The sequence below is a fragment of the Labrus mixtus genome, chromosome 5, assembly GCF_963584025.1.
Source record: "Labrus mixtus chromosome 5, fLabMix1.1, whole genome shotgun sequence".
In the NCBI taxonomy this organism is placed as follows: domain Eukaryota; kingdom Metazoa; phylum Chordata; class Actinopteri; order Labriformes; family Labridae; genus Labrus; species Labrus mixtus.
The window spans coordinates 18,163,166-18,175,892 of record NC_083616.1 but is presented as its reverse complement, the minus strand read 5'-3'; the positions used below and the strand labels follow the sequence as shown (position 1 = coordinate 18,175,892).

General features: G+C 39.6%; 1 protein-coding gene across 49 annotated transcripts in view; it reads right to left on the bottom strand.

Annotated features, from left to right (window-relative positions):
* The window catches only part of camk2b1 (calcium/calmodulin-dependent protein kinase (CaM kinase) II beta 1), a 72,635-nt gene that overhangs the window by 52,162 nt on the left and 7,746 nt on the right, over positions 1-12,727 (bottom strand). For all 49 annotated transcript variants that reach the window (XM_061038304.1, XM_061038314.1, XM_061038336.1 and 46 more), the window contains exons 3-5: positions 2,662-2,721; positions 1,891-1,945; positions 1,448-1,513 (exon numbers count right to left, since the gene is read on the bottom strand). In XM_061038304.1, the coding sequence (XP_060894287.1) occupies positions 1,448-1,513; positions 1,891-1,945; positions 2,662-2,721 (181 nt within the window). The remainder of the gene's footprint in view (positions 1-1,447; positions 1,514-1,890; positions 1,946-2,661; positions 2,722-12,727) is intronic.

Sequence of the window (12,727 nt, the reverse complement as noted above, 5' to 3'; positions counted from 1 at the left end):
TAAGACCATTTGCCATGTTGGCCTGAATATCTGGAATATCAGATTGTATTCAGTTTCACTTCAAAAGTTGTTGAATGGATTAACACCCACATCACAACTGTCATACTCAAATATCTCTCTCACTCTTCTCTCAGCCTATTGTCTGTCCACCCCCAACTACTCTATTTCCTCTTCCACCATTTAAGTGAACTGTGTGAGTCGATGAGTCAGCTGGAGTGGTGGGAGTGAGATATTAAACTATGTGGGTGGTGTGTGGGTGGAGGGGGGGGGGAAGAATGGAAAAAAAAACTGAATGGAAAATAAGAAAGGAAAGTAGAAGAGACTTTCCACATTTACACGGACCCTACAGGTGTCATCGGTGGGTCATTTGTTTTGATTCTTTTAACACACTTGTTTTTATGTCTCCCGCTGTGTGATGAAGGGAATTACAGGGAGGAAAGAAGGGGGTAACACAGATAGAGAAGTGTATCCTGCATATGCTGAAAGCTTGACCAATAAGAGTTTGTTGACGTCATTAAAAAATGTGACACAGACTGCAGTTTGTTATATTATTAGCAAGATAATTGTTTATCCTGGGGTTCACTGTTTCCCCCCGGGTCATGGTCTAATTACTGTCGTAGAGATCATCTTTCCACCATGTGATACACACTAGGAGGATAAACCACAAAGAATAGATATAGAAAATAGAAAATAGAAACAACAGTGTCAACTGACAATTTGCATGTGGAGTATGTGTATGTGTTTTCAACTGTTGCCGTGGCTAAACGGGTACATTGGCGAGGGGAATGTATTATATGCTAGTTGAGATAGGTGGGCAGAGATGGGTAAACTGGCTTCTTTTTATAACTGAAGGCTTGTGTGTGAACTATTGCCGTAAAGCTTTGCACCTCGGCCAGCTGCCGAAGTTACACAGCACAGTAAACAGGCGATTGGGCTGCGTTGTGGACACGGGAAACGCTGTTCTCCCTAGTACTATACTGTAGGTGGAAATGTAACATATTGTTGCTTTAAAAGAAAAGAAAATGGAGAGGAGAAGGGAACAAATAATAAAAAAATTAAATTGCAATGAAAACAGGGGGGGGGGGAAGTTAGAAGTCAACAGAATGGGAGAAAGGGGCGGAGCTACACAAAAGAAAAGAAAAACGAAATAGATACAAAGGACGAAATAATAGAGGCAAACAAAAAAAAATGAGAAGCTGGTAGAATTCACAAGAAAGAAGTAAGAAAATACACAAAGAAGGGTTGTAAGGGGCAGAAAAAGAAAAGCTTGGAGCAGAAAATAAAGAGGAAAGTAAAGAGGAAGGAGAGCATTAAAACGTGTAAAGTCAACGAGTAAAAAGGAAAACATTTAAACAAATACACAACAAACAGAAGGAGAAAACAACACAGACCATTTAAGGACAAAGAGGAAAAGCTTTTACAGGGAGGAGCGACGACTGCGCTTTACCTGGCGTCTGCCTCGCTGTAATACTCTCTGGCTACGATGTCCTCAAACAGTTCACCTCCGGTCACCCTGCACACACACACACACACACACACACACACACACACACACACACACACACACACACACACACACACACACACACACACACACACAGAAAAACACTCATTAAATTGCAATGCTTCAATTGATATGAGTTAAGGTGGGGGTGGGGGGGGGGGGGGGGGGGGTATGAAGGCTATAAAGCAAGGATTTAAACTTCATTTCTTCTTTCCTACAGCAACCCCCCCACCCCCACTCCCCACACTGTTACCATGGAAACAGTAGGGAATTGCCAAGAGATGGATGTGGAGAGCGGGGGTGGTGGTGGTTGTGGTCTTGGGAGGGTGGGGTAATATAGGAGAGAAAGTTATGTAATTGTATGTACAGGCAAGAAGAAGACTTACAAGTCAAAGAGGAGGTAGTGGAAGCCCTCCTCTGATATACTGTCATGTAGACGAACTGGAAAAGAGAGATACACATACAGCCACAGAGAATGAATAAAGTAAAAATGGCATAAAAAACATATTAACATAATATTTAACCATAATATTACAAAATTTAAATTTAAATTTAAAACATCAACATCAAAGACAGATCCAGACATAACAACATTACATAGCTGAAGAAATCATATTAAAACATTTGTATATTTCTAACTTCAATATTTTCTCATTTTTGATTTTTGATGTATTCCTTATTAACTAAAAGATATGAGTCCACGTTATAACAGAAACATACTTTTTTACATTTTAAAGATAGATAGCTCAGGTCTTTATAAACCATCAACTGACTATCTGACCTCAGTCCATCAAAGACCTTTTGGGTGGAAAAGTTGTCATCTTCATTTTCATGCTGCTATTTTCTTAATTGCACTTCACCTACATGACGTGTCTTTAATCAGCCTCCTTCTACAAACCAGTAGGAGGTTCTGACAAAAAAGGCGTCTACAGAATTGAATGCACACTACTGTATACTGTTCCTCCTGCCTTTTTCTTAAAATCATAAATAGATGTGTTCTTTTATAATCAAAAAATATGTGGTTTCACTTTATATGATGTAGTTTATAGTTAAAACTGGTCCCACTTAGTAGAAAACTAGAGGAAACTTTTCATTTTGTAACGAGAGGTAATAACAGGATGTTAAAATCACATCATAACTTTAAAGGGATTGGTTACCAATGTTGGGATGTTTCAAAAGACGACAAATTCGAGCCTCTCGCTCCAACTTCTGGTGGTCTGAGAAGCAAAAGAAAGAGAAGTTATTCTTATAATCAGGGGCGGTCAAGTTAATCATGAAAATGTCAAAACACTGTGGTCAGACAAAGCATTTAGAAATGTGTCCAAAATCCATTCCTCTATGGCCCAGACTCACAACAGTATCTTCAATGAAAGCTGAAGTAAAATAATGAATAATCAAATCAAAGGTGTGACATTACATTTTAACGTCTATTAAAATGAAGGTTGGTAATACAATAGCCCAGGTCTATTTAGGCAGCAACACTTCTAACCTTAGAAACCAACCTGATGAAAAAGTACATACTGAAATCAACTTACACCAAATGTATAAAGAAATGTGAACTCATGGTTTAAAAATCCAGCATTGTCAATGGCTGGCATTAAAGGTGCCCTTCTATGTTTTGTTGAAAACAAAAATTGTTGTTGTATTCATTATTCACAGAGTGTATTTCCTATAGTATGACATTTCTTCATCATAAAACATAATAAAATATCTTTACTATCTAACAGTGGTATTTTTCCCTGTGACTGTCAGCATTTCTCTGTCACCTGCAGGTCATTGAAAAAAACATTACACTAAAACAATAAAAAAAAATGTAATGTTACCAGAAAAAAATATGAATTCATACTTTTCCAAGGGTTGCCAAAAGTAACAATACTTTTGACACTGTACTGCCCAGAGCCCTGGACCTATTATTTATCCGTGTATTTTTTTTAATGCAGGTGTTTTTTTGAGTTTTGCTCAGAGCGGAAGAGAGGCTGAGGAGAAATAGGCGAACTGGGGGCTGAACGAAAGAAACATTTATTGTTGTTTAATGCACCATGAACTATAGCGATATATATATGATATTGTGTTACCCTATATTTTTGTATATGTTTGAATATATATTGATATATTGTCCGTCCCTATTTACATCTATGCACATGTGAAGCTTATATAACAGCATAATGATGCTAATGACCTGGATTCGATGGCAAGCAGCAATCTTAACCTACATACAAACACACACACCATGGGGGGTAGACCACCCTGTATGTGCAGGCGTGCAGAGCTCAGCAGAGTGCACAAACTTGGAAATGCATGTGTTCACTTATATCCATTTTCAACTTGCACAGACTTAAAGAAACACTCAAACATATAATGTACAAACCTACAATACATGAGACCAAACAAGTAGACTGGCAAAAACACGAGCACACACATTTACACTGGCATTGAGGAGTGACAGTAAAGTGTAAGCCCTGTGATTATAGCCTATAAGAGGATGACAGGAGGGAGTAAGTGGTGGAGGACTGTTAAAGGGGCAGAGGAGGAGGAAAGAAACCCTGGTTACTGAATGTCTGTTGGCAGAACAACATAATAATAATGCTGCTGTTGTTTTACCAACCACAACCACCACTGTACTCATTTCACTGGTGATATGTTGTTTGATTTTCCCTTTTGGTTTGTTAGGATGCAAATGAAAATAGCATTTTCAGCCACAGTTCATTCAGTAAAATGGATGAAGAATAATTCATTTATTGATTGGTTGATATCATATCAACCCTGTTAATACAAATAAAGTACATGAATATTAAAGGACAAACTCAATAAACAAAAAAAATGAGGGCATCTTTGAGTGTCTCAAGATTCGATTTTCGATTCTTGGGGTCACAATTGGATTCAGAATCTATTTTCGATTGAAAACGATTCTGGATTCATGATTCAAAGTCTATTTTTTTTAATTTGGACATACTTCAGGATCTACTCAATCTTCGGTGAGACTGATTTTTTTTTGCTGCTCCATTTGGCATTCTACTGAGTTAAAGAGTTAGCAGGGAGTGACTGATTAGCCAAAAAAAATTTTTTATATATATATATATTTTTGGAAGTTATGAATCTATTTAAAATCTCAGAAGATAAGAGTCTCGATTTTTACATAAATCGATTTTTTTTGCCACCCCTAGAAATATAACCTAAACAACATCATTTAACATGTTAAACACAAAAAAACATTGCATGTTAGAAGAAGAGTAGGCTGAAATTTACACTTACTTTATCACTGATTATCTACCGGTACTTGTCAACAACTATAACACAAACATCTCTCCCCTGTGTCAAAATAGTTCATCACTGAAGGGTAGATCTGAGGTTGCACCTAAAATAAAGCTGGTCCATGAGGAATAAGGTCTGTTCAAAACAAACATCGTATTATTGCAAACATCTGAGTTCATCACAATGAATAAGAAGAATTATTCTATGTAAACAATCTACTCCCTTATTCTGTATTTATGTTACAATTCACTTAGCAGACGCTTTTATCCAAAGTGATGTACATCAGAGAGTAAGTACAACACTAATCCATTCATACACTGCCACCGAAGCAGCGGGAGCAATGCAGGGTTAAGTGTCTTGCCCAAGGACACATCGGACTTGTGCTCCTTACTAATGGATGAGCCGGACACAAGTATTTTGGATTCACAGGGGAAATGTTGGGTATGTAATGTAAATCATTAAGCACAGCAGACATACATAGACACTCTGAGTTAAAGCTAATGCACTCTTTGATGTATTTTTAATTGCATTTCATATCATTATTGTAATATTGAACAATGTCATCACACTTTGCTTATCCTTTCTGTGCAGCCCTAATCTCTTCCATCCAAGCACTGCCATGATTTCATGCCAGGTCTGACCGACTCAATCTGGCTTTTTTAAAAAGACCAACTGTCCACTTGTGCTGTACACATCATACTACATGTCGTAAGAACAAGTATCACATTCCATTCTGTCAGTGGCATCTGCTAACATTACTCTACATTTACAGAATTTGCTCCAAGTAAGTGCAACCGTTTGTCTGAGCTTAGTCTACCAGATGGCCGACTGAGCCTTTGTTTTCTGCACGTCTTTGAAGGACTACAGGCTGAAGGGGATATTATTATGCTAAATGGAATGGTAAAAGCTATTAGAGCATGTATATGAAACAGACTGGTTCAATCATAAACACAAATATGTGACCACAGAAAAAAGATGTACAGTATATGATGAACTATCCTTGCTTTAGCTTCAGATCCTTTGGGATTGGAAAACCACGAGTCATAGTGAACTAGTCTTAGGATTTACAGCAAGTCGAGATCGACTTAAAGTAGTGATGTGTAGTTCGTGAACGATTCGTTCAAAACGAACGAATCATCTGGGTGAACGAACTGAACTGAATCACTTACTGAAAAGAGTCGTTCATTTCTCAACTTCAGTTGCGCTTTCCTCTCTCCCGTCTCGTGTCTCTCTCTCTAGACCGTAAGAGTCACTCAAAGCCCGCCCTCCCTCCTCTCCTCAGTCAGTACAGTGTCTGTGTGTGTGTGTGTGTGTGTGTGTGTGTGTGTGTGTGTGTGTGTGTGTGTGTGTGTGTGTGTGTGTGTGTGTGTGTGTGTGTGTGTGTGAGGCTGGTGACTCGCAGTCTCGCTCGTTCACGTTCAGTCAGTGTTTCGTTCACTGAACGTACTGAACGAGAACTCCGACATGAATCACTGAACGAACTGAGAGGAAGAGCGGAGCTCTCGTTCAGTTCGTTCAGTGATTCACGTCGGAGCTCTCGTTCAGTGAACGTGATTCACGTCGGAGCTCTCGTTCAGTGAACGAACTGAACGTGTACTGAACGTACTGAACAGAACGGTCGGGGAAAATAAATGTGATTGTTTTAGCAGCTTTCAGTTTGCAAACTGTAACTTTATCCAACTAAATTCTCAGCTCATTGGTTTATTATTCACCACCGGCTGTTCTCAGTACGATCGCGAGCAGAACTAAACGTTCGGCCGTGTTTCAGCTTATTAAATTCTGATTCACAGACAGAGCTGCGGAGAAGTACTGAACGATTCGGTGAACGAATCTTTTGAACGAATCACTTTACTGAACTGATTCTACTGATTCAGTACACTGAAAAGAACTGCTTTTCACATCACTAACTTAAAGTGAGATATAAAACCTCCTCTTTTACAAGGAAGGTTGCTATTCGTGTTCTTTATCCCAGCTTTATCAGGCCTGCTGGATCAATGGGAGACAAACCTTTAGCAAACACAGTGACTGACAGACGATCTGCCCACTGCAGACCATACTCATTCAAGTTTTAGTGCTGCCTGGCTCGCTCCGTAAAGACGGAACAACTGGACATACAGTCTGCACTGTGTGAGATAACGTAGAGGTGAGGAGAGGTGTGAGGGTGAGTAGTGGATCAAACATTAAGGCGTTTTAGGATGGTCTTATTTAAGCTTCCCTCAACTGTATCTCGAAAGATGCTGTATCTTTGGAGGCAGATAGTGTGCTAATCCGCCAGCTGCATCTGGATTTGACTCAGCATCAAAATGTAGTGATTACAGAAACCATGTCCCAAAAGAAGGTGTCTTTTTTGCACCAACAGGTAAATAAAAATGGGATGAACATGTAACCTTCAAGGTGTATTGCCTAGTGTTAATAATTTACTGTCTTCAAAGGAATTGAGAACAGACCCTTCTCAGCTCTAAAATAAACTTACACTTTTGCCTTTTGCACCTAAACATGTCTAACAGCTCTTAACAGTAGCCTTAAAATATTGAACAAAGCACACATGAATAATCCAATGACAGAGTCCAAATGTATTTGCCTACTTTCAAACTTAATTTGCCATGCAAACACACAGCTCCAAACACAAGGTCTGCTATCTTGTTGTATCTAGTGTTGCTCTACAGAATGCTGGCAGGCTTTTGTCACTTTAGCGTTCCTATAGGTGGTAAAAAAAAAAAGAGCAAGCAAAAAAGGTTGCTACTATCAGGAAGTCAACAGATCTGACTGGTCTAAAATCATCTATCTGTGGGATTACTGAAACAGCCAAGTTTTCATTTAGCCAGTCAAACAGTCAACCGGTTATAGGTACGTAGGTACCATTCTTATGCTTCTGATGCAGCAGGTTAAATAAAAAACGAGATGAGAAAGGAGAAGAGGCTGACGACTGGTCCTGAGGGGAAGGGAAGAGAACATGGAAAAAGGGACAAAAAGGAGATGGTTTGTGGTGAAGAACACAAGAACTAAGTGTTCAGCGAGTGAGATAACCAGAGACGGCTTTACAGTAGGTAGTGTCTGAGGAAATCTATATGTTGGAGGAGCAGAGAGAAGAGGGACACAACTGGGTTAATCATCAGTGAGGATGGAGGTCTCAAGAGGGGAGGAGATGTAAAAAGAATGCCACAAAGACAGCCAGATATAACCATTCTGTTCAGGACATTGGACTCTCAACAGAAGCAGGGCGCTTGCCAGCTGGGAAATGTCAGAGAGGTCACGAGGCAGCCAAGTTTAAGTCAGTGGCAAATAAGCATTGTTGGATTTCTTATACATTTTAGAGTTAGAAAAGAGAGCTGGAAATAATGACAATTTAAAGGTAAAATCTAACCTCAAGTTCTCACTGAAAGCTAAGATGATTCATATTGACCACATCATGATATTCCAAAACCATTCTTATCCAGAGTTGTAGAGCCTTGTACTCTTTAATTTTTTTCTCACTTCTGTGTATTTCGACAGTTGTTTGTTGTCAGGCTCTGTGTTATTCACACTCGTTTTCCTGTAAGAGCAAGTGATATTTTTAAAAGATCACGCTGAGAGCACGCTCATACAGTTATCTTCTTATTATCCAGGAGTAATGCTTTAAATATTTTCATATCTAGTATGTTTTAGGTTAAAGAGAAAATATCTTTGAAGTTTCTCCTTACGTAGGTGCAGTATCAATATGACCTTAGAGGATTTGTCTCTATATATTAAGTCCAAATAATAGTAGGGTTCATGACTTCATCTGGCCTGGTTATGTGACATTGAGACAAAGCTGGCTGGCCAAACCGGGTCAGATAACTGCTACTGCATTGCAGGTGAACACCACGCACTTACAGAGAGCACACCTGCATGTACACACACAAGCACAGCTACTCTCTTTCATGATAAACTAAAAGGCCATACAGCAACCCCTGCCCAGACATCACAGTCAATAAATCCAGCTCTGTCATTGGCTGCAGGCCTTGCCCAACAGACCTGTCCTACATTTCCTCCTGGCATGTGTTGGATTGGCATTAATGTTTTTGCAGCTGCAGGGGGTCGCAGTGGGGCAGGGGGGTTCGAATATGTTACGCACAGAGGAGAACTGTGGTTTTGTGGACAGATATGCAATGTTTGACTGTAATGTCTCTAATTCTTCCTCATTTTCAGAGACACTCAGGCAGGATGCCACCATTTAAATGCTATCCAAAGAGGGGTAAAAACTAGGTACAAATACTTCTTTACAGTGGTTTAATAGTTTTAAGACATCTTTACATCATTGAGTATTTTTCTGATTACTTTTACCCCCTAAATTTCAAATAAACATTTAATGCAACTTTTGTGCATTGTTGATAATAATTTTTAGCCACATATCTAACATTAAGACTGTTTTTAACTTTAACATTGAGAGGAAAAGTTTGACACTCATTGTCAGAGAAGGTTGAGAGCAGCAAGTCATTCCTGACCCAGCTGATTTGTTAGAGCAAAGGTTCATTTCATAATGTTAAGGGTAGGTTTTTATTTTATTCAAAGCTTAATTTGAAAGTTAATTAAGTTGGTTTCTAACAGTCTCCGGACCATAAGAGATGAATTTGCATTGCAAAAAAAATAAGAACGTAAGAATGTGCTTCAGACTTAGGGTTACTTTTTCTGTTTTCTCAAATCTCTGAGAAAATTTCAGAGCCTGTATTTTTTTTTTTTTACCAGAGTAAACAATGTATCCATTACTGTTATTTATTTTTACCTTTTTAAACAGATATCTGTCTAAATAAGTACAGACTGTGTGTTCTTATATCACCTTTGCACAACTTACTGACTTTTGAGTCATGCCTTCAAGTATTTAGAGTAAATTATAAAATAAATATTTCCCTGTTGTTGCTCTAATGCTTTATTGATAACATTCAGTTTGCAGTCAACTGAGCACATCATCTAAGCTCCTCTGCTTGGACCGTCTGAATATCTGTACAAGTGTGTGTGTCAGAGAAAGAGAGAGGAAAGACAGAGAGTCAGATGAGAGTCCCGTGCTAAAGGCATGTAGGCGTACAGGCGCATGGCCCTCAGCTGCCAAGTGCCTGGGGTGCCTTCTCTCGTTTGACCCCTCCCTTCCCTCGGCTGCTGTCTCCATCTGCCAGTCCAAAACAAACACTTCTCTTTAAGTTGCTGCAACCAGGTCTTCCAGCTCACTGACCTTACCTCCTACCTCAGAAATATAACGACAACTAAACTTAAATAAATCCCATTTCTAAATAAGAGCAGCATGTCATCATGAGTGCCATAAACCTGGCAGTAGCAGCACATGTCGGATAGGTCATGGAGCTATAAATAGGACCTAGAGTAGAAGTAGTATGCAGCAGCTCTGCCGCTGCTCTGCTGTTTCACAGAGCTCGGCTCATCCATTAGTAAGGAGCACAGCACAAGCCTTGCGCTCCACAAAGTCAGGTCAGATCAGTCCTCCTATCAAATGTACATGCAGGGAGATTATAATGTGGCTCCGAAAAACGGTGGAAAAGCTACAAGCAGCTGCACTTCAACTCCGCCAGAGTGAAATATATACGGCCAATGATAGCAGAACCTTTAGGTGATTTACTTAATCTGTGTGTGTGTGTGTGTGTGTGTGTGTGTGTGTGTGTGTGTGTGTGTGACTTTGGGTAACATCAAGCCAATCGCAGGGATTAACTGTTGCGCTTCATGCTAATAGCATCAGGATAATCTAGGGTGGATTTAATCTCATTAAACGCTCATGACTGCCTTTATATACAGTTAGAATGTGATAAGATTGACAAAATTGCTGCCATGCATGAAGAGACACAGCATTCAAAAGGAAATTTAGAGTGTAAAAAAGTACAGAAATGTTACGCTAATGGCAGTTTGTCATTTGTTTGATTATTAAAAATTAGATTTTGTTTTTGTTTTGATACAAAAGGTAAATTATAATAAACTCTTTTTGGTAGGTATTACACATCACATTCAAAACGGAAAATACTTGACAATGATCAATCAATCAATCAACTTTTATTTGTATAGCGTCAACTCATAACAAGTGTTATCTCGAGACACTTTACAAGAAGCAGGTAAAATACCTTACTCTTTGTCTGTTAACATTACAAAAGAGCAGGTAAAAAGACCTTACTCATTGTTATGTTACAAAAAGCAGGTAAAGGACCTTACTTATTGCTATGTTACAAAGATCCGGCCTATCCATCATGAGCACTTTAGCAAAGCAGCAAAAGTTACAGTGGTAAGAAAAAACTGCCTTATTAAAAGGCAGAAATCTTCGGCCGGATCCCCGGCTCATGACGAAACAGTCTTCACAGGCCTAGACTGCGCCGGGCTTGGAAAGGGATAGGGGGAGAGATGGGATAAGATGCAGGAAGAGGGATAGAGAGCAAGGGGGTGGGGGGAGGTAGACCGTCCATCAGCAATCCGGTGGGGAGGGGAGGGGGTGTGGGGGGTTGTTCTGGCAGGCCGCCAACCCACGATCCGGTGGGGAGGGGGTAGTGGTGGGGTGGGGGTTGTTCTGGCAAGCCGTCAACCGATGACATGACAATAGTACAGAAAACAGAAAGCAGACGTTCTTCACATCCCCTTAAAGATGTTAATCCGTCAATTTTGTCAATGTTTTCACCTTTCAAACATTAAGGTAGCCTGATGGTGACAAAACAAAAATGCCAGAAAAATAACCTTTTCGAAAAGTTGCCATGTTCTCAATAGTTTTAGATCATACTGTTTGACAATCAGTTACTTGTGTTGTGCACTGATATCAGAAATTTAGATTTTCTTGATTTTCAGAAATGTTTCTTTTAGCTCTGTTGTTTTTGTCCACTTCTGAGGGCATTGTCTGGCTTTTAGCTCTGAAATGCTCCACCATGTTTAAAAGCTAGTCACTTACTATACCTGTCTTTCCTTTGGTTCAGACCAAGTATTATACAGTCAGCTAACATAAAAAGTGCTGATCTTAGGCTGGAAATAACGCTCAAAAAAACAGAGATAGTGAACCAAAATAGAAAATGTATTTGCAGTATACGCTGCAGCTCCATAAAAGTCGAGGTAAACTGAAGAGTCACATGTTACTTCTGTGTGAAGATTCACTTTTTTTTAAAGTAACTAGCCGCTTTCAAATCAAGAGGGTCAAAGGTGAATAAGAAAGCTGAAACTCATCAGAGCTCTACATTTAACAAACTTTAAATTAGTGTCTAGAAACATCAATATCGTCACACCATGCAGTTTTTGGGCTTCAAGTAATGATTATCTTCATTGTCAATTAAGCTTTTACAAACTTTGCAACTAGTTTTAACCCCCACAACAAACCACATAAATTCATTCATGCACTGCATACACTACTGACATTTTAAGAATTATTTAAAGCTAAGTATAAATGACACAAAAAGGTTAACAGCCAGATCATGTGATCCTGATTGAGACAAACAGATATGACCAGACATTTAAAGCTGATACCCTTCGCAAATGCCTGTTAAAATGCCTGCTCCACCACACTCAACATTTTCACACACAAGCACAGGCACCATATATGTATGTGTGTGTGAGTGTGTGTGTGTGTGTGTGTGTGTGTGTGTGTCTGTCTGTGTGCGTGTGTGTGTCTGTCTGTGTGCGTGTGTGTGTGTGTGTGTGTGTGTGTGTGTGTGTGTGTGTGTGTCTAAAAGGCAGGGTAACAGTCAAGTGACAGCATGCTGCCACCTGGCAGGGAATCGGCAGTGGGCTCAGGTTACGGGGCTGGACAGGCAGCAGGAGATTTACACGAGGCAAGTGCAGTGCTCAGAGCCACAGTGAGCTCTGTGCAGCCAGATCACTTCTCATGGCCGTGGCATTTAGCCTTGGCTTTGGTCTAAACCGTTACTGGCTGAACAGCATGTGACACCAATCAAGGTGCTTCATGTGTCTGTTTTTATTCAGTAAAACATTTATGGGTAATAATAAATAAAAGAACTGTCATAACACACATAGATAAAGTAATTC